The following is a 26,233-nucleotide window of genomic DNA, read 5'->3' as shown; positions in this document are numbered from 1 at the left end:
ACAACTGCTCCCGTCTGATGGGTTTAGCTGCTGGGATTCTAACTAGTCTTTGATAAATGGCTGATGGCTGGATGAAGACCCACAGGAAGTCAGACAGGAAGTTTGAATCCTACAGCGAGGATCTCACACATGCACACAATACAGATTGTTTTGTTTGGATGTTTTGAAAGTGTGAGTGAATCTTTATTTTCACGGAGAAAAATCTCCATAATATCAGGGTGAGCAGGAAATATGCGGCTTGTGAGTGTGAATGAGGGTGTTGGTCGTCCGGGCAGAGGGCACGCCGCGGCGCTCACACTTAAAGAAGAACACAGAAAAGGCTTTTTTCTGGCCATTTTTTTCAGCTGTCCGGTCACCGACTGCTTCACTAGCAGGTCAGTGGATCCAGAGGGATGCACGGCTGTGGGTGGTGGAGGCAGAGCGCTAAAGATGTTGAAATGAAGACGATGTGGAGGGGGGGGGGGGGGGGGGCAGAGTCTATATTCCACTCAAAAAAAAAGTACGGAGGACAATTTGGCGCAGTATTTTCTGCCTTTTTTAAGAGTCCTTTCCCTTGCGTGCCAAAAGCTGATTGGAGGCTGTTGGTTATTTTTCACAGGATGTGCGTCTGTGTGCACTTCTGCGTTTGTGCACGTGCACTGTGTGTGTGATTGCAGTAGAAAGTGCAGGCTAAAACAAGGCAGATGGCGGCAGATGGGCGAGGTTGGAGGAAGGTGCTCGGAAAAAACCTGGAAATCTACACCACCGCCACCGCCACTCGCCCACCCGCACGCTCTGCTCGCCCGCCTGCATGTAAAAATAACACAGTTTGCTCCGAGCCAAGTTATAGAGATGCAAAGTAGCCGGGATTAAAAGACAAACGGGGGATGGGGGCTGTAAGAGACAGGAAGAAAATGAAGGGGGAAACTATTTTAGGGTTACGGGAGTTGAATTGAGACGGTGAGCAGGGCAGATGCAAAGATCCCAAAAAGACTGGGAGGAACGCAGAGTGGTTTGAAATGTAACTTGTAAGGCATGGAGGTGTGATTCCTTTTTTATTTTAAGTGATATTATTTATGATATCAAACTAGGAGTCCCTGCATAGAGATGGAAGAACCACTCGGGGAGTGTTTTCTCTGCTTCATTTCGTTGTGGGATTTCTGTGGGACATTTTGAGGGTGTTAAAGGGGAACGGATTTGGTCTGTTTCCATTCATTTGCATGTGTTCGTTTGGATTTTTTTGTCGTATATGTTTGGGGGGGGGGGGGGTGTTGCCCTTTTTGTTTATTTTTTTTGCTGTAAATATTTTGCAAACGCGACAGCATAGTCAGCTGTTAGCGGAATATTTGGACATGTTAGCAGATTGTCAGCATAAATGAGTTTCCAAATTCAGAGACTTTTTAAGGTCCCTCTTTGACACCAACAATATGGGCTCATGTGCTCCCAGTATATAAGGTGTGTGCGTGCTGTGCGATTGTTCTTTGGCTGGTTTTGCCAAAAGTTAGTGGCCGGTACCGTCCAATCAGTTGGGGGGGGGGGGGGCTGGCTGTCCCACTGGGAGCAGTTAAGATCGTTTTCCTCCTTTGCCATTCTCGTTGGGACGTCACATTTATGAAAAGTCATTAGCCCAGTCTAACTTAAACGAAGTTGAATGAGGATATCAAAGGGGCCCTAACAAAGTGACAAATACAAGGACACACTCACACAGACACACACCAGTGCCTCCACGCTTGCGGCTGTGGGGCAACATTCTGGCTCTTTGTGGATTAATCTGCTCCCTGCCTGCAACCAAGCTGCCACTTTCTTCTTTGGTCCCAGGACACACAAAAACTCCCTCCCACACAGGCACACCGGCATGAACGAGTCCAACTTTGATTCATTTTTTGATGATTTCAGTGCCTTTTTTTTTTTAATCTAAAAGTGATGCACGCGGTTCAAACGGCTCAGTGCTAAAACCATCTTTCAGAATTTGAACAACTGCACCATCTGTGTGGCTGCTCAAACTGGAGCGACACCCAACATCGCCTAGTTTGCTTCACTCTCAGAACTTTATGAATTTGATGAGCATGGATAAATATTCCATCTGCCATGTGTGAGCGTCTGACGGTCTCCCAGCAGCCTAAGCCAGTGTTATCCCTCCAGCCGTTCCAGGCTGTATTATATCTGGAGCTGGTGGCCCCCTTCATTCGCCCAACTCCCCTCTGCAGCTGCCAACCGGGTGACCAGATAATTCTCCCATGAGCACCCTCACATAAAACTCCCCTGTTTCATTTGCAGATAGGACTCTAGAACATTGGGTACCAGGACTCCAGTACAGAGTCTGTTTTTGGAGCTACCTTTGCAAACATTCACCTGTTAATAGAGATATTATTTTCGGTACATTTACTACTACACAGTGCCTGCACAACCTATTTTTGTGCTTCCCTCTCCCTTTTTTTGTCTTTCTTTATCTGTAGGTAAGCACAGGAAAGGCTGGAAAAAAGGAAGACATGATTTGAAAATAAAAAAGATAGGATAGATGACATGAAGGAGGAAGTTGATACAGAGCAGAAAAACGCTTAAGAAGTCTCACAACAGATCAGCTCTGTAGGTCCGTACCTGTACAGCTGATTGACTGGCGGGACTCGGGTGGTGTCCTGGTTCAGCCTCTTATTTGGCATGGAGATCAGAGCATCTGGTGGCTCTTGTGGACTTCCAGAATGTACGAGGAGCCTCTGAAGAGCGTCACCTCTGCACACTTTAGCTTGTGTTAGCTCTAGAGCCACCTGTGCTCACTTCAAACTACTTTTACAGTTTTGTTTATCCCTCACATTGTCTGCTGTTTCTGCGTTTCCTGACTCGTCTGTCCCTCGTACCTCAGGCAGTCAGTCCTGCTTCATAAAACAAGCACAGAGAAGCTCAATCAAAGCAGATGTCTAATAAAAGAAATGGCCCACTTTAACGTAATCATGTGCTTTTCGTCCGTCTGCACTCTTCAGGTCCTGGAGGACAACGATTATGGCCGGGCGGTGGACTGGTGGGGTTTGGGCGTGGTGACGTACGAGATGATGTGTGGACGATTGCCGTTCTACAATCAGGACCATGAGAAGCTTTTTGAGCTCATCCTCATGGAGGAAATTAAGTTTCCACGCACTCTGTCGGCAGACGCCAAGTCGCTGCTGTCAGGTCTCCTCATCAAAGACCCCAACAAAAGGTGAGCATCTTTTGACTCGTTCCCAGTGGTCTTTTAATTATGGTTATACCGTTTTTAGCTAAAATAAAAAATAAAAAAGTCATTTTCTAGGACAGTTTCTGCAGAGAGGTAATAGTTGATAAGAAATTTTCCCCCGAGTTGTGGGCGGGACCGTATTTTCTACATCACAAGTGTTTTTTTCTGCTCCTGATTCACAACGATTTGAATAAAATAAATTCAGAAATGCATTTTTCCTACATCATGGAAAAAATGCCACAAGAAAATTTTACAAACACTAAAAACACAATTTTCATCAGAGTGGGTCCTTAAGAAAACACCTAAATCATTTATCTTACACAAAAAATCGTGATCATAACACCAAAGTAACTTTTTTACAAAATCTTATTTTAAATAAATAAAAACCTTAATAGAAAAGTAGTTTCAATCATATTTTTATCTAAATACTTGATCATAGTACATATATTTTTTAAATATTTCTGTTTGCTTTCTTTTATTCTTGGTTACAATAACAATGAAAAACATAACTAATGGTTTTGCCTTTCTTCTTTGAACCAGACTTGGGGGAGGGCCGGATGATGCTAAAGAAATAATGAGACACAGTTTCTTCTCTGGCGTCGACTGGCAGGATGTTTATGATAAAAAGGTACATGACGGTAAACCGTGCATTTGCACTGTTTTCTTTGCCATCTGTGTCCGTTTTACACAAAAGGATATAAGAGAAGCAACACCCATGTCCGTGTTTTCATATGTGCACATACAAACAAAGCATTATGGGGGAATGTAACTGTATCCTGATAATTGTCAATCTGTCAAGCGTTTGCTTGCACAACACCATCAGGTGAGTCTCGCCTTGTTTGGACACGTTTTCTGATGTAGTTTCTTTTTCTGGATAACTCACACTTTTTCAGTTTTTTCTTTTGTCTGTTTAGTTTGATTTTTTTAAGTTAAAGTGAACAAAAAGTGGTTTTATTTATTACAAATTGTAGCTATGGAAGACTGCTGCCTTTTGAGGAAAAATAGTCACTTCTGGGATTTTTCTCCCAGCTTTTTGGTTTCAATAACTGCCTAATAATCCTCAACATTTGTCTTTCCTCTGATCTGCTCTGTCTGCGTCCCCCCCCTCCCAGCTTGTCCCTCCTTTCAAGCCTCAGGTGACGTCAGAAACAGACACCAGGTATTTTGATGAGGAGTTCACGGCTCAGACCATCACAATCACTCCACCGGAGAAATGTAAGTGTTTCTGTCTGTTTTTTTTTAACTCAGACTAATATTTAACACAGTGTGTGACCCGGTTGGTCTACATTTCCATTCTGCCATATTAGAAGCCACAACCAGTGACTTTTCCACTTTGACTGATTTTATAATTACGGTAAACAATCTTTTAAAAAAAGTTTCTCTCCCAGTTGACTGCATGGCGTTTAGAAGTTATTTAATACTCAGTTTCTGTAGCTAACCTGTTTTTGATCTAAACTACTCTAGCTTTTAAAATGTTCAGCTCTGACTAATGTGAAACTTGAGCTTTTTTATTTTTAACAAACGTTTTTTCATTGACTGAATGAATTCACCGTCAGTTCAAACGCAGAAATCCGGAACTAAATGAAAAGGTTTTAACTTCTTGTTAATAGAAAGGACAGATGAGCGTGGAATATTGTTTTGGTTTTTTTTCCATGTGGAATCACTTTTTCTCCCGTTTCAGTCGACGAGGACGGGATGGACTGTCTGGACAACGAGAGACGGCCGCACTTCCCACAATTCTCGTACTCTGCTAGTGGACGTGAATGAACTGTCCATCAGTGACATCATCAAAGCTGGTCTCTGAGGTCATCAGTGTGGGACCCAAAAAACCCAACAACAAACAAATCCACCCACAGCTTTGGACCAAGCCAGCTTTAGAGGATTCTTCCCGCCTCCTTCATTCCTTCTCTCCTCTTCACCTCTGCAGTCTGCTTTTTTATTTATTATTCATACTTTTGTCGAAAAAAACAAACAAAACGGAAAGAAAAAAAACAACCACCCAAGCGATCTAAACTGTGATGAGATCAGTTGTGATGACCCTTTAAGGACAGGAGCTTCACTGGAGCGCGCTGTGCTCTGATGTGTGTCTGTTCTCCACAAACACTGATGGATGCTCGTTTCCACGGTTTCTCTGTCGTTCCTCGTCTGCATGACGGGAACAAAAGTCCATCAAACACAAACTGCCATTACCGGTAGTGTCTTCTTGCAAACAGACTCAGAGACACTTTAGATCCATCTTTAAACCCGCACTCCACTGATTCTGGGACTGACCGAGCCATAGTGATCGGTGAGCAGAATCTTACACCTCATGTTGTCAAGCAGGATTTGACTCAGGTGTTACTCAGTGCGAGTTCTTGTCGTTGCTGCTACTTCAACTATTACAATACTACAGGTACTACTGTTGCTTGTCTACTGCTACTACTAAAGCCCGGTGCTACACTTGTTGTGAATGCTGCTGATCATTACACAAGCGCCAGCCAAACTCCAACCACCTGTCTGAACAGCTACAGCTGCAGAACACCTCTGACCTGCAGACCACGGTGTGAGATGCTCACGTGAGCTCCAGACGAGTCTCAGAACACACCTCAAAGCACAGCGGCTCCGGCAGGTGAAGCTCCCGCGCAAATGAGCGGCACTCCATTACCCACAATGCAGTGCACGCCAGTTAATGCCACAGAGACGGTGAAAAAGAGAGGAAAGCAGAAAGCTTGAATGTTCCCCATAAACTTTTTTTTTTCCTTCCAAACAGACTTTTTTCCTTTGTCTCTAAGAAAAAGAAGAAAAAAAAACAAAAAAAGGGAAACCGAAGCGGTACTTGTGTTGAAACCACTGAAAGCTTTACTGTGACATGTTTTTGGGTCCACACGGCTGTACCTCTGTGTGTGTCTGCAGCAGGAGCAGATTCAGCAGAAATCTCTAAGAGAAAAACATAGAATGAAAAGTTTATTACTTTATTGTTGAGAAGTGACACGACGGCTGATCTGACTCCTGAAACAGTCAGAAAGTTAAATAGGCAGACATATTTAAGAGAAAGAAAAAGAAAATTGGGTTTACGAGAATCACAGCAATTGCTATATAATATTTGTTGTATTTATTGTTTATCTGGTTTGGTTTTATATTTAACTTTTTTCTATTCTATTGTTCTAGAAAAGAAATATATTATTTCTTAGGGCTGAGAGGCGGAAAAAAATTGCACCTCAAGAAACAAAAATGGCTGACGAATGTAGGAGGTATCGCAGATAGCCTTCCTGCTGCATTGTTTGTTTTATTTTGATGTTTTTGTGTTGTTTTGTGACCAAAATGTGACAGCTGGGACGTGACGGGCACGTTAAAGACAGACCATCGAGAAAACAACGTTTTTCCTTTTTCCTAAAAAGGACTCAAAAGTTCTAATCTTACTGCGGGCACAGCGGCCAAGTTCAGAGAGAAACAGGAAGTGGTTCCGAACGCAAAAGAGAGAAGCACAAAAGTCTGAATGTACAGCAAAGGAGGAGGCCGAGGGAGGAACTGTAAGTGTTTATCTTCACTGTAGGTGTGTGAGGAAGGTGGCGGGTGGAGTGGAGGAGGTCGGGTCTGTCTCTAACGTGCGCCATCGCCCCCTTCAGACTGGATTGTGTGTGTTTTTTGCAGCTGTCCAATTGTCATGTCTTCCAGTCTTAGGAAAGAAAAAAAATCCCCTCAGTTTCTGTTTTCAAATGCCGAGTAAGCCTTACGGTTTAGCTCAGAACAAGTCAAACACTTTGACATCCAGCACTTCTGAGTGACATTCAAGTATGAGGTATTACATTGGTTAAAAAAAAAAAAAAGATCTGCACCTAAAGAGAACGGCTTCATCCTGATACAGGTTAAAGAGTATCTAGGGATGTGTGCTAAATATTTATTTGAATGTTTATATGACTATCATTGATGGCTAACTTGAATTTATTTTCTATTTAATTTATTTGTTGTATTTTTTTATATTGCCATTTCACAGTTAGGAGGGGAGGTTAGAAGTATTTCAACATTTTGGTTTGAAAAAATGTTTTTTCCTCTTTAAAGATAGCTCATATACATCTCAGAAAACATCCGTTTTTCCGGCTGCTCTGAAACTCACATGCTTTGCTGTTGCACAACTGTTAAAATGCTAACAGCTAGAAAACCTGCTTTACGGCAGAAACAACAAAAAAACAAACAGAATGGCGCTGGCCTGCATGCTGTTGTCCGCCTCTGTCGGCATCACCGGTACAAAGTTGCACTCTGAAGTCTAATGACAAATACTTCCCAGTGATCGACTGAGTTCAGGAAAAGTTCCCATCCCAAGCTGGCGTCCGTAACCGACCCGAGTATTTGGAAGGATTTCGTTTTGACCCGAGCCACCGAGGAGTTCTAGCTGTGCACGCTTCATGCCAAAACCTTTAGAAACCAGAGCTCCTAAGATATCGCTTTGTAGCTTTGAACACAGCACTTTCACACTCATCACTTTTGATATGATTCAGAGAAATCTGAGTCAGCCTGCTTTAAAGCAAGATTTTTTAGCTTTTTTATGTTTGAAAGAAAATGTTCCTTTATTTGTATATATGCTCCCCTTCACACAAAACTGCTGACTTTGATGTTGGCAAGACCTGGATGGAATGTTTTGAATGCAGTAAAAAAAAAAAGAAAGAAAGCCCGAGCAGACAGCGATGCAGGCTCACTGGGAAGATTTAGCAAACCGGTCAGTATTTCTAATTGAAAAGAAAATCCTCATTGCACTAATTTCATGTGGTTTGAAAAGTTTTCCCGCCAACCAGCCTCCCGAGTCTTCGGTCTAGCATCACAGGCTGATCCTGGAGCAAAGGTGAAAGAGAAAAGAAGGATCCATCTTAGTAATTTTTCTTTATCTGCGTGGGCTTACCAGCAGCAAAAGGATCTCCCAAACTGGATGCAGAAGTTCCTTTTCAGCCTTCAGAGCTTTACTGGTGGAGATGGAACGCTCTCAAAGCTGCTACCGTTTTTACTGTATGTCCAGCTCACACCTGACTTCAGGAGCGTTTCTCTTTTAAAGACTTCCGCTGCTCTGAATTGATTTTTCATAAGCCCTGGTTCATAGATCACACTCCACCTGGCTTCTACTGCAGAGAAACACTTCTCTGAAAGATTTGTAGGAAAAGAAAAGCATATCTGCAGCAGAGACCCTCCTTTACTCTCATACATCCTGACAGCTACTTTAACAAACAAGCATGAGATGCATTTATTTTACTAAACATGTAAAAATACTACAGCTGGTGCCAGATTGGACCTCGATTCTCTGAAGACCCGACACATCTAGGTAGCCTCTGCTTCCTGAAACGCCAGAGCAGCAGAGAGGATGCTGGGAAACGCAGCAGATCCTGACAGTTTCCTAGAAAACCAGGCTTTTTTTTCTGTCCTGTGGGAACGCAGTGCCGCTGGCTGTTGAGGGCACAGGGATGTGAAAACAACCGATTACCATCAACGTGAAGCTGTTTTTTACCCTGTACATCTTTAGTATTTTTACACATGAAATGCATATGATAGGGATACACATTATTTTCTTCTTACAGACAGCTTCAATAAAGCACTTCAAACTGCTGCAGCGTGTTGACTGTTTGATTGCTGCCATTTCTGTCTGACAATCCAGGACTATTAGAAACATAAATGTTAGTTATTCATTATCATTTACAAAAATAAATATTGTTTTGATGCCTCAGTTGAGCAACAACATAATTTAAAATATATGCATTGTTTTGTAAACTATGCCAAATTTATTCCTAACATACAAGGTAATAGAGAGAGAAAAAACAGAATCTGTTATGGGTTTCAATATTTATTTAAAAAGGAAAATTAAACCATGCCACGGCTCAGTGTAAACAGGTTAAATGTTGATTGTTTTACCCCAAAATGTTCTCATTTTCCTTTGAATAAGAAAAATATCTCCATCAAAACGTCCAGAGGAATGGACAAGGACCCTCACAAGCTCGCCGCTTCAGCTCGTCTCACGTTTGGTTGCTTAAAAGACAAAGAGTAAAATCCAAAAATGACACAAAGCTGAACACAGACTGATTCAAGACACAAAGGCTTAAGATAGAAAAAGTAGACTAAAATGTCTTTGAATATTGTTGTAAACCCCTTTTCTGAGACTCCAAGAACATCCATCATACTATTGACTTTCTACTGTCAAGTTTCAGTGAAATTGAAAGCTGAGGCAGAGCAAAGACGATGCGGAAAAATGCAAATGTGAATTCATAAATGGCCTTGAATTGAATTGTTGAAATCCAGTGCAAATGTAAATTATTGAGATGGTGGAATGAAAGACGATAGTTCCAGACCAGTACTCATAAAAGCAGCTGAGGTATATGTGGGAGGGGCCAAAGAAAGGAATGACTGGCAGTGAGGAGGGAAATGATTAATCAGGACAGCAGTAATGAGAAAAAGAGAGATGGACAGAGTCGATATTGGACAAATGGGCCAATAAAAACAAGGGAATGTTATTAATCCGTCAAACGTTGGACCATAGATAGTAACATCCAGACTAACCTATAAGAAGGGGGGAGCGAGGAGGACGTGAAAAATTTAGCTAAATTCTGTTTTGTAGCCGTTTAGCTGGAGGACATTGGAGTTAAACCAAGACTTTGGTTCATGAGGGCACAGAGGGGGGAGAGAGATTGAAAGTGGGGTTTGCTGAAGAGGAGAAGGATGTCATTGATATTGTAGTAACTGAAGACTGTGCCAAGAAGGTAAAATATCAAAAGAGGAGGGACCAGGACAAAGCCCTGGGGCATGCCAGCAGTGTCAGGGGAGGGAGGGGGCGAAGCAAATTTGAATAAAAAAACAAAAACAAAACGTAGCTACTTTTGTGACATGTCACAGAAGATGATGAGTCTGTCAAAAAGAAGCAGCTTTGATGGATGAGAAGAGGTGCTTTAGGTCAACAAATAGGAGGAGTGATCCGCCAAAATGAGATTTCGTTGTGCAGAACACCAGATTAGAACTGTTGTCACTGAATGCTACTGTCAGACATTTGGATGTGTGTCTTTGTACCTCTGAGAAGGTTCTCTCCTGCATTAGCTTGTTCTGTTTAGCCAGCAGCTCACACACCTGCAGGGCGCTGCTCTGACAGCACTGATCCAGTTGCTGCAACCTGCAACAAACAAAACAATGAAAATGTTAGAAAAAATATCCAATTTAACCATCGACTTTAACAAAACAAAAAAAATCTAAATGTGGCTTCATGGGAAAAAATGCTTTGATGTCAGTAATCTATAATTTTTAGTTTGAGAAGTCCTTAAAAACCTGATTTCCATCTCACCAAAACCCCTTTGTGTCACTTCCAAATACTCTAGAAATGTATTGATGTACTCGACGTTACAGTTTGTTTTCTCAGTTTCTAAAACAAACAAAAGAGTCTGAGCTTGTTTTTGGGGAAAAAAAAGTGTTAAGTATGCCTTCCTATACACTCCAATTCTGAATTAAAACAGGTTTTTCACAGAAAACCAAACAGTTTTAATTCACCCATATGTTGACACTCGTCGCACCCAAAAACAAGTGTCACACTGATGTCTACAGGAAAGTCCCGCGGTGCTCACGGCTGCAAAACCATCGCAGCCTTTTTCTGAGCAGAACGCTCAAACAAAGTTACAGAGGAGCTTTGTTCAAGTAACCCTTGTGCTATCCTAGGCACACAGACATTGGGAGTTGGGTCATTTAGACCCACTAGACAGTGCTCTGAACCTTTTTTCTTCAATGATTTGTGATCTTCACTGGTGTCCATGGATTACATGAAATCTTTCCACCTTTATCCACCTTTGTCATGGTAGGGAGAACACGTCAATGTAAGGGTGGGGTCATCCAAGATAGCACAAGGGGTTAAAAAGGTTGATTGAAAATCACTGTTTTTCTATTCTTTACATACTTGATCCCTTTTACTAAAGCTTCATTTCTTTTTCTTTTTTTTAAACAAATTTATAGAGTCCGCATTTACTTTGAAGTAGAAGATTAAATTTTCTGTATTTTTTCTATTTTTTTTTTTTAGAACTGTCATAAAATCCCTTTCTTCAGCTGCTGCACATCTCTTACAGTCTTCTAAAATGGTCACAAATCAAACTAAACCCTAAAAAATCTGAGATAAGACTACATATAGGGGAGGGAAACAACTTGAAGCTGTCAACAAAGCACAGCTTTTTTTTTAATTCAACTTAAATACAACAAATTCAGATGAAGAACAGTTCCAATTCAACTAAAGTAACTTGGAAAAAACTGGTACAAGGCTTTTATTTTGAAACTTGCAATTTTTGGCTAAGGAAAATTCTTACAGAGCATAACGTTATTTAAAAAGTAATCAAAAGAACAGCAAAGTTGAGTTATTACAATGTTAAATTGATATTTTTAATAAACTTTGATGCTCTTTAATAAAACAAATTTCTGTCCAAAAAAACTGTATTTACAGTGAAGTTGAGCAAAATTCATGCTGAGCTGTATGTGATTGGCATTGATGATTTGAATTTTTAAAGTGGAAGCCAAGTTACCTGGTTTCTAATTGCAACATACAGTTTCCTTTCGTGCCTCAGCAAACCCTCGTCCTGCAGGTTTTGTCAGAAACTCTAAAGCATGGTGAGAAAGCCGCTGGAATGTGTGAGCGCACACTTTTGATCATCACCACGACGTCCCAATTAGAGAGTTCCCTCTTACACAGCAGCTCCTGCAGACAATAGACTCTTTCAAGGCACAATGGGATCAGGCCGTGGAAGTGTGTGCCCGTTCCAGATGGGGTTCTGCTGAAAAGGCTGTGAGAACATTTCGGGGTGCAACGAGGATGTTTGTGAAAATATTTCCCATCCATTCAGCTCGCTGCCCCCTCCTCCTAATGTGCAGCGTTGAACTCATTTACCCCCCTACTGCAAATCCATATTTGCATATTTAATCACCTTTTCATCTAAACTCAAATTTCTCTGACTCATTAAACAAATAAAGAGTAAAAATCACATATATATTAAATAAATGTTGCAATTATGAGCTTGTACATTTTCTTCCTGTTTTTTAATTTATTTTTTCCTCATCATCTGCACCTATACTGTTAAATTTAGTTAAATTCTTAAACACTTTTTCTTTCGTCTTAAGGTTTGTTTTAATTCTATTAAGGTTTTTACACCTTTGTTAGGCCCTGAAAGGCTTCATGCATCAAATGTACAATGCAGATAAAGCTGCCTTGTCTTTCTGACCACTTTTTAATAAAGTTAAAAACAAAACAAAAGACTAAAGAAGCTTCCTTCTTTTAATGAAATAGATGGACTTTGGAGCCACATTCAAAAGCATCCTAAGCGTTTTTTCAGGATCAAACCGTATGAACACAACAGGCTTAAACTCAAAATAACCCATGTAACATGATCTGAACAGTAAGCTGGCATGACATTTTGAAAAGGAAATATAAGAAAATTCCAGTTCAGTTTAACATTAACTATTTATTTATATTGGAATGTGCAACATTATAGTTATGTGTAATAATTACATGTGATGGCGTGTGGCTACCACATGTGGGCTTTTAGCATGAAGTAACTCAGCATGAGTGATTTAGCATAGTGTGACTTAGCATGAAGTTCTTTAGCGTGGACTAACTTAGCATATAATACTTTTGTATGCAATAATTTAGCATGAATTATTGCTAAATATTTGTAATTTAGAATGAAGAAATGTATCATTTATTTCCTTAGCATGGACTAATTCAGCATGAAGTACTTTAGCATGGAGGCACGTTAACGTTGGGAGTGGGGTCATCTGGACCCCACAAGATAGCACAAGGGTTATCATGTCATTCCTAAGCTTGGAGTAATTTAATATATGGTACTTTAGCCTGTAGTATTATAGTCTGTACTTCAGCAGCTGCTTTGGTCAGTAAAGAAATCTCAATAAGCGGTGTAGGAGACTTGCAGTAAAAAAAGGAAACAAGCTGCTGTTCTGAGGAGACATCTGTAGACACATTTGACCAAACTCTGTTCAGCGTTTCCAAACAGGGGAGATGATGAAGATGATGTGGAGGAAAGATTCACAGACGAGGAGAATAGTTACTCGGGCAGAGAGACAGATAAGGGTAGCTTGAGGAGGAAGACAGATGCCCCTGCCCTGCTGGTTATATTGGCAGTGGCAGGACTGCCTGTGTGTAACAGACGGGGGAGGCAAACATCCCAACTCCGCTCCACAATCTGCTTCCCCCCACCCCCAAACTGTCCTCCCTTTGCCCCAAAAAGTCCCATTTTCCACCACAGGCATTAATCCCTCTTTTCTCTGTGAAGAGCCCCCTCCTGTAATGAGTCCACAGCTATGAGCTGCTTTCATCCCCTCCATCTTCATGAGGTCCCACCTGCAGGTTTGAACCAGACCTGGAGGATGAAGACAACACCAACACACACACACACAGCTTCTGCTGGAGGGCCGACTGTGCACGGACACACGGGCGATGCGACTAAAGGTCACAAGCAGAGCCTGTTGTTCTGATGCTGTAAATGTTTGGCGAGGAAGCAACGAGAACGTGTCGCCTTCGGGTAATGAGTCACCGGGAGCAGCCTCTGACACTGAAGCACAGAGATGCACCAAAGCATCTGACACATTCGGGAAAGGGAAAACATTTCAGCAAGTCCACTAACTCTGTCAAGCAAAGAGAAAATGAATGTGATGTTTGTCAAATAGCAGAGACAAAAGTGGCTGTTTAAAGAGAATCACTCTGAGATCAATTCCTCTGAGGATGGTCCAATAACAACTGGAGCTCAGACTGTTCAGAGCAAACTGGATCAGTGGAGGAACAGCTGCACACTGAAGTGAGACTGAGCGGGCAGCCCGTAAATCAGCCAGTCGGGTCGTGGCCTGAGATGTTTGACTCCACTCAGGTAGTAAGCTGAAGGTTCGTGTAAAGCACTGACCAAAAGTGCTGACATGTAAATAAACACATACGCTCGAGGGGGGGGGGGTCGTCAAGTCACAGATCAGCCAACCTCTGGCCTGACACAACACACATTCTCTAATCCACGCTGGTGCTGACGGGGGGGGGGGGGGGGGGGGGGGTGATCATGGCAGTGCTCCTTGCAGCAGCTAAAGCAGCAAATCCAATAACTGGCATACTCATTAATTAGGGCTTAATATAGCTTAATGTTCAGACGCTGCCCCACACTAATCCGTACACACGCACTGCAGGGTAGCCCGCCTCTGCCGGCTGCCAGGAGCTGGAGAGGAGGGACGAGCGGATTTGTGGACAGACAGATGAGTGTGCAGAGGGTCTGCGGGGAAAAACAAGGGTGGACGGTCGCTGGTGTCAGGTGGGGTGGCAGTAGGAGGTGCCGATCGTGAGCTCGGAGAGCTTTGATCCTGACCTGGAGAAAGAACACCACCTGCTGGATGTGGGGGTTCCCTGAAATCCAGCTCCGTCCAAACCAACTCTGACAGCAAATGTGAATTTTTCACTACTTTTTTTTTTTACTGACACGATGAAGCAAGTTTTGCTGCAAGGCAGCATGTTGTAATTTCCCCTGACAGCCGAATAATCAAACAGCGTTCACAATGCTCACCCGAACCCTCCTCACTCTTTGTTGACTCCTAAAGAGATTAATTACAACACAGTTACCTCTCCCTGGTACACATCCGCCATAGCCTTCAGCTAGTGTCTTAACTCTGGTGTGTTTGCATATTTATTTACAGGTGGGAGCACATGTCCTGAAGGCATGCTCCAAAGGGAAAGTGCCAACATCATACTGGAGCATCAGACAGAGATAGACACAGAAGATCTGGGAGCAGCGCAGCATCTTCACATGACTGCGTGTCCATGTTCACATGAAACCAGCTCACTCTTTCATGCAGCCCCCCCTCCCCTTACATGTGTGTAGGGGGGGGGTTGCAGGCAGACGTCCTCGGCTTGCCTGGTTACAACAACGCTGCCAGAGGCAGGACAGCAGCAGCTGCCGCACACAAACACGCTCCGCCTGACCCCGGGCCTCGAACGCCACCCTCACACGCCAGGACCGCTGCTCTGACTTGGCGGGCACTCGGGTAGCGAGCCCGGAGGCCTGTGCCCTCTGCAGCAACCTGCCATGCCAGTTGTTGCTCTCAGTAACACGCCGATTTGACAGTAGTGACATCGTTTCCTTTACTTTTTTCAAAAAACCACAGATTATTTTTTAAAGATGTCTATATAAATGCAACATTTCTAACAAGTTAAAAATGACAAAAAAGGTTTTTTTTGTACACATATTTAAACAGAAAAAACTGACACCGTGGTTTCATATAATTAAGAAAGAAATCCTGAGAAAGATCATCTGTAAATGCTCTTTTTTTCCATTAACTTCCAGCGTCAAGCTGTTCGCCAGCATTTCTGAGCAGTCTTTACACATTACCACTGCGCTGTGCCAGATGCCACTGCAGATGAAAACTGCTGCTCATCTGTAACTGTGCCATTGTGTTCAGAGCACTTTCATTTTTCACACCTAAGAAATCTGGATTTATCAGCCAAAGAAACTGTTAAAACCCTTGTTTCCCATTTTTAGAGGTTAAAGCTACACACCAGATTAATAGTTTCTTGGCAACTTTTTATGTTTACAGATTTATATACTACAAAGGGTTACAAATGTAACCACTAATTCCAATCTTTTTGTAGAAAATATTCACAAATTACAATATATTTGGTGTTATTTTAGAAAAATATTCTGCTCAGATTTAGCTAATCTCCTAATTTAGTCTGAAATAGTTCCACACAAGAACAGTATTGTTGTATCCCACTGTAATGATGAAATAACTCACAATTATCATTAAAATTGTTTGAAATGGACAAAATTGCTTTTAAATTTCTGTTCATTGAATAAATAAATAAATCAAGACAATACAAAAGCAATGGTATATCTAGAATAAGATTAAAAGTACAGCTCCATTTGGACATGTAGACCAAGTAGAGTCCTTAGAGCAGCTTCAACCAACCTTACTGGACGTGGTTGAAAGAGAAAAACTGACGATAAACTGAAGAGAGCAACAACATAAATGTCAACTAAAGAGACTCGAAACACCTCCAAAGACCTAAAGTAACCTTAAAGGTAAAGGTATCGATCAATGTCAAATTACACCTTTAGTTTCTGTTTGGACTTCCTAGAAAGTTCACAGAGGACACCACTGTTGAAATACCCGTTAAAAATGAGGCTGGACTTTGATTGGTCTCCATTACAGGTCAATACAAGACCTAACAGCTAAAACACACAACGATGGCTCAATTCCAAATCTTATTGAGTATTTTTGGATAAAGCAAAAAACTTGGCGACTGAAGAAGCCGTTCCAACGTGAGACAATGGAGCAGTTGATGCTGCTGTTATTGAATGTTATTGTTGCAGTTGTGCAAAAAAGTATGAAGTGAATCATGTGTTTTTTGCACAGGACTGTTTCATTGTTTGTTTGTTTTTTGTTTTGTTGAGCAGTATTCTGAAAGTAATGTCGGATTTAGCCTGGGTTGGTTTTCTGTCCATATTTTTAGGATTACTGCTGTCACTCTGAGGCTGTTCCAGTGACCGTTGTGGGTTTTCTTTTGTCAGCAGAGGAGTCCCAGCACACATGAAGATCTTCAATAATGTCTTCAATAAGTCAGAGCAGAGAAGCAGAACATCTGTGAGCAAAATGAACAATCTCCTGGTTGTTTTCAGTTCTCAGAGCTCTGAGAATCAGAGAGTGATCGAGTTGAACGTCCACGGCTGTGTTGGAATCGTTCTTTAGACTGAGAGCGTTGAGAAGGATGTGACCTGCAGGTGTCCTGTTTTTCACAGAAGCACAAAGGTGTTTGTAATCTGCAGGGTTAGAGGCAGACAGGAAGTATGAACACAGGTGAGGTGGTGCACCTGTCTAGAAGTGATCTTTAAGATGGGACCCAGGTCTACAAAGGTTTGGAAAAACCTGGACAATCCCTCTAAAATTCAAACATAGTGATCAACTTTAGATTTTTTTGTTCTCTTGTTTACAGAAAGAGCAGCGAATTAACATGAAGCTCAAATAAAGTCGAGTCTTTGTGCTAAAACGGACTAAAAAGTTTAAAGACCGAAGCGCTGGCAGAGCTGTCCGCCGCACACGGATCATTCCATCACTTCAGTAAGTGAGGTGTGTGTGGCTGCTGCTGCAGTGCTGCTGGGAGGCCCGCCGACTCTCTTTCACTTGTGTTTTTGTGCGTTTGTCTTCCCAGCATGAAAGCATTCCTACTGATGTTCCGTTGAACTTTTCCAAAGAGGGGGGCAGGTGTTTCTGCCCCACTTTCCTACTTGTATTTTTATGAACTCGTGTTAGTGTCACTGACTGGGGCTATGGATGTGACGCTTTGCACCGTTAACGCTCCAGCTTGCAAGCCCCTGGCTACAGCCCGACATCTGAGCCGCAAATCTGTGTGTGTGTGTGTGAAAGAGCTGTAAAGCCACCGTTTGACAATGCTCTTTCAGCAGGCTGCCCTGCGGTCGCTCCCGGCTACAGAAGCCAGCTGGGCAATGCAGAGATGGAGACGATGAGAAGACGATGGAGGTGGGAGAACGACTCATCAGCGCCACCCAGAGGTAAGTAATGAAGATGTGTCTCTGTTTCGAGATGATGTGCCAAAGAAACTGACTATAGGGGAAATAAACCAGCATAAATTTACATCAAGAATCTGCTATGGAAATGTTTTAAGAGATGACAAGAAAAATGTTACTAAAACCTTGAACTTTTTCTTAAAATGTAGAGAAAAAAAAGAAAAGTAAAGAGGATATAAGAGCAACATTTTCCCTCAAAGTCAAACCAGTTTATCATACCTTCTTTGGAATGCAACAATAGAAAATTCTTTTTATGAAAGATAAAGAATAAAGAATACGCGTACATTTTCTATAAAGTGTGCAGCAGAAACCTAGAATTGCAGTTGTGTTGGGTTTATACGTTTATACTGAAACATGGTGGCTGCAGTTGAAAACAGCAATGTGAGGATCTTAAATATGATGCCCCTCCTTTGTCTTCACCTCCACATCTCCCCTCTTCCTAATCCCAGTCTTTCACAAAGCCGTTTGTCACATGAACCTACTGATGTGCACAGAAAGATGAAGGCCTCTGCCAACTTCATTTGCAAATGAAAAGTTTTGCGAGGAGCGTCCTTTTGGGGCACGGCAGTGCGGTGTGTGCTTGGAATCAGGGGCTGAGTGTGCGTGTGTGTTTTGGGTGGGTGGGTGGGGTGGGGGGGTGTGGGAGCCCAGATGAAGCAGCCCTCGCCCGGGGCTCGCCATCCGCCCGCGGTAACAGCAAGCCTGTTCCTTCTTCCTTGGCCCGCCGTGACCATTTGTTCCATTAACCAATCTCCTGGAGCCTTTGGTGCAAACACACGCACACATCAAGAGGCATGCATACTTCAACAACTGCTTGCACAGCTCATGCCACACATGGCCCTCCATCCCTCGCTCCCTCCTTCCTCTGCTCCCTCCAAATGCACGCACCATCTTCCTCCGCGGAGGCCATATGGCCTCGTGAAGCCTGTGGATCTACAGACACATCTGCGTATATGTTGCCACTCCTCTTAAAAGACTGCACTGTGAGCTGGGCGCTCACATCCACACTCCTCTACAGAACGCACTCCTGTCACCGTCTGCGCCTAAAGAAGTGTGGTGTGATGCTGGTCCGCCGTGTGTGTGTGCACACGAGTCCGTGTGTGTGTGTGTGACCTAAGTGTGTACATGCGTAGTGATAATTGGCGAAACAGCCTGTGAACAGCTGGGAGGTGAGAAAAGGTTGCGTGGCGTTTAGTACAGAAGGCAGAGGGGAGGAGGAGGAGGAGGAGGAGAAGAGAGGAGCAAAGTGGATGTGCAAGAAACGAGGGAGGAAAAGTGAAAAAGAGATGAAGAAAGCCACAGCTGAGAAACTTAGTTTCACATGGATGTTGATCAGAATTTAATCATTCAATAAGAGTTTAAATCCACTTTTCATTTGTTGAATAAATGTATCTGAAAAGAACATATTTACACAATAATCAAAATTAGATAAGACAATAACAGTTAATCTAAGTAATGCATTTATTGTGTCTTCACCTAAAATAAAAATGTTTTTAAGCTCGATTAATTTTTTTTTTTGCTTTTTCAAGGTTTTAGATAAAAGCTGTAAATATGTTAATTACAAAAACAAAGGGTTATAATTCATGCGGTTTTTTTACCTTCTTACAAATAAAGGTTGAATTGATTTAAAGAAAGTAATTTTGGACATCAGGAAGCATCATCGTCAAAACTGAGGCCTTCACAGTGAACTGAAGCAGAAGTTTAAAAAGGAATCATTTTCCTTTTCATCGTCTCTAACTCTCTGCAGTCCCGCTCCAACACCCCCCCCCCCCCCGCTCCATCCTTTCATTTCCAAGCCAAAGCGAAAAGAAAAAAAGGAACACAGAAATAGAGAAATAATTAATTAAATGCTGCAGCAAAACATTGTGTGCTAAAACCCCTGTGTAGTTTGGCATTCAGCTTGCCCATGTAAAAATAAATCAAGCTGATTTTCCAAATGTTTTGTGCGTGGGGCGCTGTTGCCGCTCTTCGCAGCACAGATTGCAGGCCGATGGAGAGGCTGCGGGGAGGGGCGGGGCGCTGGATATTAAACCCACTTACACCAGCTTGTTAACACGTACACCTTAACCCCCGAGCGGCGCTGCGGGGCGCCCAATGAGCAACCAGGGCCTGCGGGGACCAGCAAACATATACCTGATATATGGACACAAACACACACGGAGGATTGTGAGAAGGCGCGTGTCGCCGAGCGCAAGAAAAGCACCATATGACGCACTGGCTTATGGACAAATGTGAGCACCAACAAGACTGTGAGCGGAACAGAGATCTCCAAAGTTAAGGTCTGTTTCGGAACAACACAAACCCCGACACATGACTTAAATGAAGACTTAAACATCCTGTGAATTTATGGGGTTATAGCGAGAACCAAAAATGCAGTTACACGCCAAAAACACATAAGGAATCATATGTAATGTGTAGTCTTTAATCAAATTAAGCTGAAAAATCTGAAAATACAATAAGTGAGCTCATCAGACTGCAGCTTTTTAACTTTTACAATAGAAAGTACCCGATTTCAACCAAATAAACGTCTTTTCAAAATACAGATGGGAAAATCTTCTTTGGAAAAAAAAGCGTGATTGTGAATCTGCACCGTAATACCTTAAAGTTCCACTCCAATCATTGTTTAATTGATTGTGAAAGTGTTCCCAGCGGCCTTTTAATCATTATTCTGCCGTTTTTAGCCTAAATCAAAAACGTCTGTCATTTTCTAGGACATAGTTGCTGCAGAGCGGCAATTATTAATTAGAAATTTAGGTTGTGGACGGGACTTTTGACGTGAAGTAAACCCGTCCCCTTCCAATCATCCATCTGTTTACATTCTCTCCCACTAGCTTACAGACCCTCTCAACTCCAAACTAACAAAGATTTCTAGCAATATTGAAGCTACCCGCACTGGCTTATGGACAAATGTGAGCACCGCAAAGACTGTGAGCGGAACAGAAATCTCCAAAGTTAAGGTCTGTTTCGGAACAACACAAACCCCGACACATGACTTAAATAAAGACATAAACATCCTGTGAATTTATGGGGTTATAGCGAGAACCAAAAATGCAGTTACACGCCAAAAACACATAAGGAATCATATGTAATGTGTAGTCTTTAATCAAATTAAGCTGAAATATCTGAAAATACAATAAGTGAGCTCATCAGACTGCAGCTTTTTAACTTTTACAATAGAAAGTACCCGCTTTCAACCAAATAAACGTCTTTTCAAAATACAGATGGGAAAATCTTCTTTAGAAAAGAAGCGGTCCAAAAACTCCTGTAGTGCCCCCACCAAGAGGACTTTGTGAGATATCAGGAGGTTTTTTCAGCAAACTGAGTGTCAAAGCAGGAAATAAAACTATAAATGCCAAGAGTGATTATCCTGGTTCAGTAGGGAGAAGGGAGAGAAGTTGGGTGCCAACTTCCCAGCCAATCCACTTTCGGCTGCCAGAATCCGACTCTGCCTACCCCTGAGAACACGCGAGAGCTCCCCATCAGCGCACAGACACGTACGCACAAATACCGCCGCAACATATGCACGGGAAACATACCCAGTATTCATCTTCTGCCCTCTCTGACGACTCAAACGCACACAAAGAGACGCACACACCCGGCGGACAGCTGTGACTGGAAAACTTTGCTTTTGGCAGCGTGTGACCGTCGGCAGGTTAACGCCGGTGGGTGGGAGACAGTATTTAGTGTCACTGACTGAGCAGCATGGTGGGGGGTGGGGGTACAGTTTTAAGTTGCTTATGAGAGGAGAGGGGTTACAAACACTGACTAAAGTCAACCTCCCGCCCCGCTACACCAACGCAAACACACACAGTGCAGATTTTTTAAAGCAAATATTCATTTAGTGAAGCCTGACCCTAAATAGATTTTGAAAAGTAAAAGTAGAAAAGAAAAACATTTAAACTGCCTAACAACACTGATTTGTGTGAGTATTTATATGAGACTATTATACTGACAGCAGGATAAAAACAACTAAAATAAATGTCAGTTAATGAAAAACATGAAAAGTATAAACTTTTTTTATATTTTGTGATGGGGAGAGATTGTGAATCTGCACCGTAATACCTTAAAGTTCCACTCCAATCATTGTTTAATCGATTGTGAAAGTGTTCCCAGCGGCCTTTTAATCATGATTATGCTGTTTTTAGCCTAAATCAAAAACGTATGTCATTTTCTAGGACATAGTTGCTGCAGAGCGGCAATTATTAATTAAAATTTAGGTTGTGGACGGGACTTTTGACGTGAAGTAAACCCCTCCCCTTCCAATCATCCATCTGTTTACATTCTCTCCCACTAGCTTACAGACCCTCTCAAGCAATATTGAAGCTAGCCGTACTGTTTTGAGCCAGATGTCAGGTTGGACGAGGAAAACAAAGACACATGGATTTAGTCCTCCACATCATAATGAAGTGGAGCAGGAAGCTTCTACGTCGCATCAACAAGTTTTTTCCAACAGCATTTTTGCGTCTGCTCCTGATTTACGAGTCGAATAAACAAATTCTCAAAAAAGGAAATTTTGTGCTCGATTTTTCTCATAAATCTCCTCCAACGTGAGAAAAATGCCACACGAACATGTCAAAACATTTTTCATCACAGTGGGTCTTTAAAGTAAACAATGCAATAAGCCTAATGCTCGACGATTAGTGATAAAAGGCTTTTGCCAGATTTTCTACAGTCTTCAAAGGGGAATGTGATGCACCCAAGAGTCTGAAAGAGGCTGCTGTGAGTGTTTTGAGGGTTTGCACACCTGTCCTTCATGCGCTGATGCATGCGCCCGTGCTGGACACACTGTTCCTCCATGTTGGAGCAGCGAGTTCTCAGGCTGCTCACCGTCTCCTCCAAGTGCTGCTTCTCCAGGGCCAGCTGCTCCAGCTTACTTCTGCACAAACAAGAGAAGATCCTTTCCATCGTGACAACTAAAACCTTTTCTAACACACGAAACGAAAAAAGGTTTCCCTGTTTAGCAAAGAAAATTGCTTGCACAAAAAAAAGTGGGATGTGAAGATGAATAAAAATTTGAGAGTGCAATGTTTGCCTTATGGATTTCATTTTTATATTAAGACAAAAACATTTATCTCAGTGAAAAGACGTTCGGCCTGGATGAGGAAGTCCAGCAGGACTTTAACCGCTACAGTGGGCCTGAGCTCGAACAGCCCAGAGCATAAAGCACACAAACACAGCAACCCTGCTGCGCACACACACACACACGCGCGCGCACACACACACACACCCACACACGCACGCACACACAGCAGATGCACTCCAGGCCTGTGTTTCTGCATGTGCCTGCATTCTAATAGTCATTAAAAATACATCATGGCTATTTAGTCTTTACATGGAGTATGTATGTACCATAAGAACAGGATACTTTAGTGTGTGTGTGTGCATGTGTGTGTGCGTTCGTTCGTTGTGCGGCCAGTAAGGCCAATGTGGTCTGGCAGTGCCAGATTGGGGTCTGTCATGTGACTAATGTGCAGCACAGCTCCAACAGCTGACAGGACACTGGGCCCATGGTCACTGACACACACACACACATACAAACACACCCACACAGACACAAACACACCCACACAGTCAGCCCAGATGGAGAGCTGGGTCGGCCTGCTGTGACTACTGTGGCATCAGGTTAACAAGAAAACAGGTCAGACTGGAGAGCGGTCTGTAGTATGCGGACATGTTCTGCTGAACAGCCTGGACGAGTGATGCTCTGTGAAACGATGACATGTCAAGCAGACAGAGGGAACAAACCGCAGCGAGAGAACAAACAACTGTTCTCTTAAAAGAACGAACACGAAGCAGACGAACTGATTCAGCCAGCAAAAGAGGCGAAACACGAACTCGTGAAAGAAGGATTTCGGGACTGGATGTTCTGACCTGCTTTGTTCAGTCACATCTTCTAGTTTGGCCCCCAGTAGGCAGCATTCCTCCTTCAGCTTCCTTATCAGGGAATTCTGAGCACTTAGTAGATCATCCGTCTCTGCAGCTGAAACCAATGAAAAAGTTGGACGTTAGGCTTGCCACAGCTGCACTTTGAAGGAATGATGAACAAACTGACAGATGACATCTCACTTTAATATTCTGACCAAGTTCAGGTTCCAAATCTGCTTTGAAGACCCCTAGCAGGAACCAGCCGTATTCACCGGCTCTTTGTTTAAAACATTTGTGTTTTCTGTGTGAAACAAAAATGCTTTCAGTGAAAAAGAAGTCTTTAAAAACCTTGAGTTAGTCTGAATTTTTCTTTAATGTTTGCTGTCAGTAACAGTGACATTCTGAAGTGGAGTCATGGCATCTGGACGTAAAATCTTTTCATTCATCCAAGTGGCTTCATCTCTCAGTGGTGTTGGGTTTAAGCTACATAATGTTCAGTCTGACCAGTTTATGCTGTAAAAATAAAAAGAAGGTCAACCTCATTTCAGTCCACAGAATTATAGAGGAGAGTTTCTGTGGCTGTGAGTCCATCAGCTTAAAGTGACATAAAATTCAACTAAATAATTTCAAAAATCAATTAAATGACCGAACTTTACATTGCAGCATGAAAACATGTCTGCTATACTTCTGACTCTAAACAGTCCCTTCCTGCCTCAGCAGAGCAACACGGGGAGACACAGAAATTGGTGATCAAGCTGTACTGAGAGAAACAAAGGATGTTTGGCTCATTTCAGAGATTTCTCTGATGACCGCTGTCCATGTGATCAGCAGCTGCAGGTCCTTTATCAGCAGCTAAAACTGTCCAAACTGTCTGGTGGCAGGAACTCACGAAAGGCCATCCAGATGCAGAAGGCAGTGGTATGAACATGAGTGCACACTGACGTCTTTACAGTCAGTATCTGATGTTTGTGTGAACCTGAGGTTAAACAGGGACAGACAAAAGCAAAATAAAAAAGAGATGAACAAGCCCATTGACTGTTTGTCAGGTGGTATCATACAGAAATAGAGTGAGTCCATATAATACCAGCTGACAATAATTTTTAAAGAAATAAATATAAATGATTGTGAAAACATGTCAAATTCTAAGTATTTTATTCTAGCTGTGGCTTCATACTATCGTAGTAGGAGTCATTTTCCTGCTGAGACAGCAGAAAAATGTTCCTCCATTTTTGTGAGGGTGATCCTTCTACATGTCGTACAAAGCTGTGAAACCTATTGTTCCGATTGCCGCGGCAACATACACATGTCTCTTTGAATGTATTCCCAAAAAATGCTTTTGTCAATACTGACATTAAAACTAAAAATGTTCAAAGAGCGGGAGGAGACGTACAGAGAGAAACAGAACGAGAAAACAGAGTGTGAGGGAAGGGTAACGGGAGGTGGATTGATGTCTGAAAGCTCTTTCTTTCTCCTTTCCACCCTTCCTGCCATGTCCTCGTCAGCACATGGGGGCTTCTTTCTGAACAATCCAACGCCGGGCTTTCATCATTCCTTTGAAACACGCCACGTTCCACTCTCCAACATATGTTTGCTCATTTATAAAAACAATGGCTTCCGCTTGGACCGAGGGAATGATCCACCTGCTCTGGCATTCTGTTACCGTCAACCAAAACAACAAAAAAAAGAAAGAAAAAAAAACATCTTGTTTTTGAAATCTTTGAACAGCAACTCATACTTTACATTACTAAAAGCCATTGATTTACTTCATCTGCATGCACCCAACACCAACAACTAAAACACAACACAATTTACTCGTGTTTGGTTCAAAAGCATGCAGAGAAAATGTTAAATCAAATAACTCATCCCTGATATAGACGTATGACTGCGCCTAAGAGACTCAATTAAGGATTCTGCCTCCTTTAAACCCCCCCCCCAATGCTCTTTGTCATGACATCAATGCACAGATAAAGCATGGAGAGCAATAACTGGAGGCTGCACTCCCTCACACACATATAGACTTGACAAAGTTTGGTCAGAGCTGGAAAAGTTGCAGGAAGAATGCTAATTAGCTGAACAGGCTTTGAATGCGTCTGGCCGTGCGTAGGCCAAAAAGAACCCTGGGACACAGAAACACAGCAGAACTGGCACTGGAAACAAACAGAGGAAGAAAAAAATAAACCAAAAAAATGAAGGAGGGAGGCAGGGACGAGGGAGGGAAGAAGGGTGGCAGGCAGGGAGGGACAGAAACAAATATCTGATATCATCTAGGGGCTGTTCTGTTCGCATCTACTCAAAAGAGAAACCTGGAGGAAAAAAAAGGTAGAAAGGAGCAGAGGAGACGGGAGGATGGATGGATGGAAGGACAAACGGATGGACGGAGAGGCGGGATTTGGAGAGCTAGAAAGCTAATTATCCAGCTCGTCTGTTGGGTTGTGCGGGGAGAGGAAGTGGTGCGAGTTACTAAAGGACAGCCACCCCTCTATCCCCTCCCCATCTACAGTTTCCTGCTGCGCTCTGATGTCAGCTCTCTTTAGACAACATGTGTGCTGCCGACACGAGCCAGAAAGAAACTCTTTGTTTACCCCCCCACCATCTAGTCCTCCCTCAGTGTTTGTTGTGCGCACCAGCAGGCTCCCCG

The 26,233-nt window shown here is 42.6% G+C and overlaps 2 protein-coding genes across 3 annotated transcripts in view; one reads left to right on the top strand and one right to left on the bottom strand.

Moving 5' to 3' along the window:
* The window catches only part of akt3a (AKT serine/threonine kinase 3a), a 45,786-nt gene extending 37,031 nt beyond the window's left edge, over positions 1 to 8,755 (top strand). Inside the window, exons 11-14 of the mRNA XM_023963792.2 lie at positions 2,958 to 3,172; positions 3,728 to 3,815; positions 4,300 to 4,402; positions 4,869 to 8,755. Coding sequence (XP_023819560.1) covers positions 2,958 to 3,172; positions 3,728 to 3,815; positions 4,300 to 4,402; positions 4,869 to 4,954 — 492 coding nt within the window. The 3' untranslated portion in view covers positions 4,955 to 8,755. The remainder of the gene's footprint in view (positions 1 to 2,957; positions 3,173 to 3,727; positions 3,816 to 4,299; positions 4,403 to 4,868) is intronic.
* A 219-nt stretch (positions 8,756 to 8,974) lies between these two features.
* The window catches only part of sdccag8 (SHH signaling and ciliogenesis regulator sdccag8), a 41,101-nt gene continuing 23,842 nt past the window's right edge, over positions 8,975 to 26,233 (bottom strand). For both annotated transcript variants that reach the window (XM_023963790.2, XM_078932452.1), the window contains 4 exons: positions 23,602 to 23,710; positions 22,475 to 22,606; positions 10,205 to 10,304; positions 8,975 to 9,172 (listed from right to left, as the gene is read on the bottom strand). In XM_023963790.2, coding sequence (XP_023819558.2) covers positions 9,134 to 9,172; positions 10,205 to 10,304; positions 22,475 to 22,606; positions 23,602 to 23,710 — 380 coding nt within the window. In that variant the 3' untranslated portion in view covers positions 8,975 to 9,133. The remainder of the gene's footprint in view (positions 9,173 to 10,204; positions 10,305 to 22,474; positions 22,607 to 23,601; positions 23,711 to 26,233) is intronic.

This window comes from Oryzias latipes, chromosome 15 (assembly GCF_053564925.1).
Source record: "Oryzias latipes strain Hd-rR chromosome 15, Olatipes_Hd-rR_3.1".
Taxonomy (NCBI): domain Eukaryota; kingdom Metazoa; phylum Chordata; class Actinopteri; order Beloniformes; family Adrianichthyidae; genus Oryzias; species Oryzias latipes.
Note: the sequence above shows the minus strand (reverse complement) of the source record. Positions and strands in the feature narration are given on the sequence as shown.